At 34.3% G+C, this 2,768-nt stretch overlaps 1 protein-coding gene across 1 annotated transcript in view; it reads right to left on the bottom strand.

The window, feature by feature from the left end:
* NAEGRDRAFT_76558 (uncharacterized protein) overlaps nt 1-2,768 on the bottom strand; it is a gene marked incomplete at both ends in the record, with an annotated part of 5,168 nt that overhangs the window by 1,925 nt on the left and 475 nt on the right. Inside the window, 2 exons of the mRNA XM_002668479.1 lie at nt 117-718; nt 823-1,535. Coding sequence (XP_002668525.1) covers nt 117-718; nt 823-1,535 — 1,315 coding nt within the window. The remainder of the gene's footprint in view (nt 1-116; nt 719-822; nt 1,536-2,768) is intronic.

The following is a 2,768-nucleotide window of genomic DNA, read 5'->3' as shown; positions in this document are numbered from 1 at the left end:
CCAAAATATATTCAAGAAGTCTATGAAAATGTTCAAAACCTTCTGCACTCCATTTTGACAAGCCTCCATACGTTTTTAACAAAGCAACCCCATGATACATAATTATGTGAACATACCAGCTTCCTATTGTTGAATACTTTTTAAATTTCTGGAAGAAACGATCAAGAGATAATTGGAAATCTTGATAATCGCCATTGCTCAGCCCTTTTTTGAATATATCAAGAATGTGATTGCCTTCGTTCCATAATTCTTGAATATGTTTTGGACAATTTTTAAAAAATTTAGCACGTCCTTGCAATAGAGCTTCACATTGGTCACCAGTGAGATATAAATTGTAATCTCCATTTTCATCTGGTTCAAACATCAAGTTTCTTAATGTTGAAACCATTTGAATTTCTTTTACCATAGAATCGAAATTTTCTTCTGCTGTACCTAAACTAAGCCTTAATAGATGTTGAATGATTCTTTCGAGTAAATGTAAATAACAAATTATAAAATCAGTATGATCAAATCCTAAACAATTTGAAATTTCTGTGTTACCAGACCTTTCCACAACAGTGCATCCCTGTTTAATTGAACTATGTGCGTTTGGACAATCACAAAATGGACAATTAATTCTGCTCCATCCATTTAAATATTTAAACGCAGACAAATCAGTAACAAGTTTGTTTTTTAATTCATACTTGTAATTTTTTCCATTGTATTCAATAACCACTACCTGTTTACGCAATTCATCAAGCTCTGCCCTTATAATGTTTGATATAAATAAAATATCTTTTTCCTTACCATTCCATAGGGCCAATGGAATTATTGAAAAGGGACATTGAGCATAAAAACTCTAGAACCTCGCATAGATACACCCAAAACTGTCAAACCATTAAGACCCTTTTGATCCATTCCATAACTCATAATGGCCTCTTTTGTTGCTTTTTCCAAAAAAGCCATATCGTTCTCAGAAATAACTTTTCCTTTTGTTTGTCTATTGATGGTTTCGATTAATTCCAATTTCAAAATACTCTTTACCAATTTTGTAATATTTTTAACAAACACGACTGTCGTTTGTTTCTTATTTCCTTTTACCGTCACAGGTGATTCATTCAACACATTACTCGACATACTCATTGCAACACCAACACTGTTGGACGATTGGTTGTCTTGTGTAGGATTTGAAGAAATATTCTGACAGCTATCTTGACAAATATTTTGACAAGTATCTTCACAGGCATCCTCTGGCTCATCAATGTCCTCATATATCTGCTCTTTTTCATGCTGAACACTGGCTACATAACTGACAGATCTAATATTTACATCATAAAAGCCAAGCACTTCTATGTTTTTTTCTTTTCTTGTGTCTTTTAAGTCATCTAAGGGAGGTAAATATTTTTCAAGAAAGAATCTAATTCGAATCTCATGGTAAAGACTATCTGAAATTCGCATTCTATCTTTTTGCAAAAGGATGTAAGAATTAAATGAAACCACATTTACAGAAAAAGCAATGAATAATGAAGATACTTTTTCGTTTCTCTTTTGTAAATCTTTACAAAAGGTTTCGAATAAGTCAATATCATTTGAAAAAAGCTGCAACAACAATTCATAAACTGTCTCATCTCGCAATGTATGTGTCAACATGTTGAACAATGACAATAAATCCACCAAGGATGTGTCATTGTTTGTTTGTTTTTTTGGTTGGACCATTAAAAAAGATTCACTAAACATCATGGAAGAAAAATTGGCAACACCAACATCAACACACACACTTGTTGAATTACCTTTGCTATTTCTTTGTTGACACAAAAATGTATCTCCCACTTTGGAACAATATTTCTGCATTGGAGATTCTTTTAGAGTGAATTCTTTGTTATTGCCATGTTTCTTGGTGATGTTAACAAAGTCTTTGATTGTTTTGTATCTGCTGATTCTTGCAGATGGAGAAACAAGTGTGTTTGTTTGTCCATTACCTGTCACAGAAAATAAACTCTCAATAGTAGAGAGAGTCATTGTTTTTTTTTTTAAAATATGCTGCTCTTTGTTTTTGTTGAACACCACCTCACCACTCCCATTAATGAGTTGTTATTTGCCATGCAGTATCGTTACTAATTCATTTGCCCAACTGTGAGAGAACAGCATCTCAGTTGAGTTCGTCGTATGCTTAATAAATGCATTGGCTGATGATTTGGCAATTTCTTCACACTCATCCTCTCATTCCTATGAAGATTGCAATCAGATTCGAGCATCGTTACCAAAACAATCTGCTTTGCACACAAGCAGTTGGCGTCCTGTGTGATTCGATAAATAAATTTCTCTTCAACAAGTGAGGCAACGAGGAGCATCATGAGCAAGATATGAATGCAATTTCGTAAAGTGACAGACAAACCAACCAAACGAAACATTTTGTACTGTTCAAGTCATCCTAAAGATCAACTCAACAATTGGACATCTGGGATTGATTAGGGGTTTTTTTGGTCACGTCAAGAGAATTTCACAGCTCTTGGCAAAACAAGTACACCACGATCATATGTTACCTTATTCCTCCTTGATTTGCAGAAATCCCAACTCTGGCAAATTCTGGAATCACAGTGGAAACAAATTTGACATCACTTTCAGTGAATTTCACAACAACCCATCAGAACCCCTCTATACAGAAGGCAATTGATGTTTAACAGTGCGGACCATAACAAAGGCAAGACCAGTTCTTCCAATGAAACCACTTGTTGGGACGTAATGTGAGCAGAAAAACCACAAACAACAGTGAACAATGCTCCTAATGA

The sequence above is a fragment of the Naegleria gruberi genome, assembly GCF_000004985.1.
Source record: "Naegleria gruberi genomic scaffold NAEGRscaffold_195, whole genome shotgun sequence".
Classification (NCBI taxonomy): domain Eukaryota; phylum Heterolobosea; class Eutetramitea; order Acrasida; family Naegleriidae; genus Naegleria; species Naegleria gruberi.
Note: the sequence above shows the minus strand (reverse complement) of the source record. Positions and strands in the feature narration are given on the sequence as shown.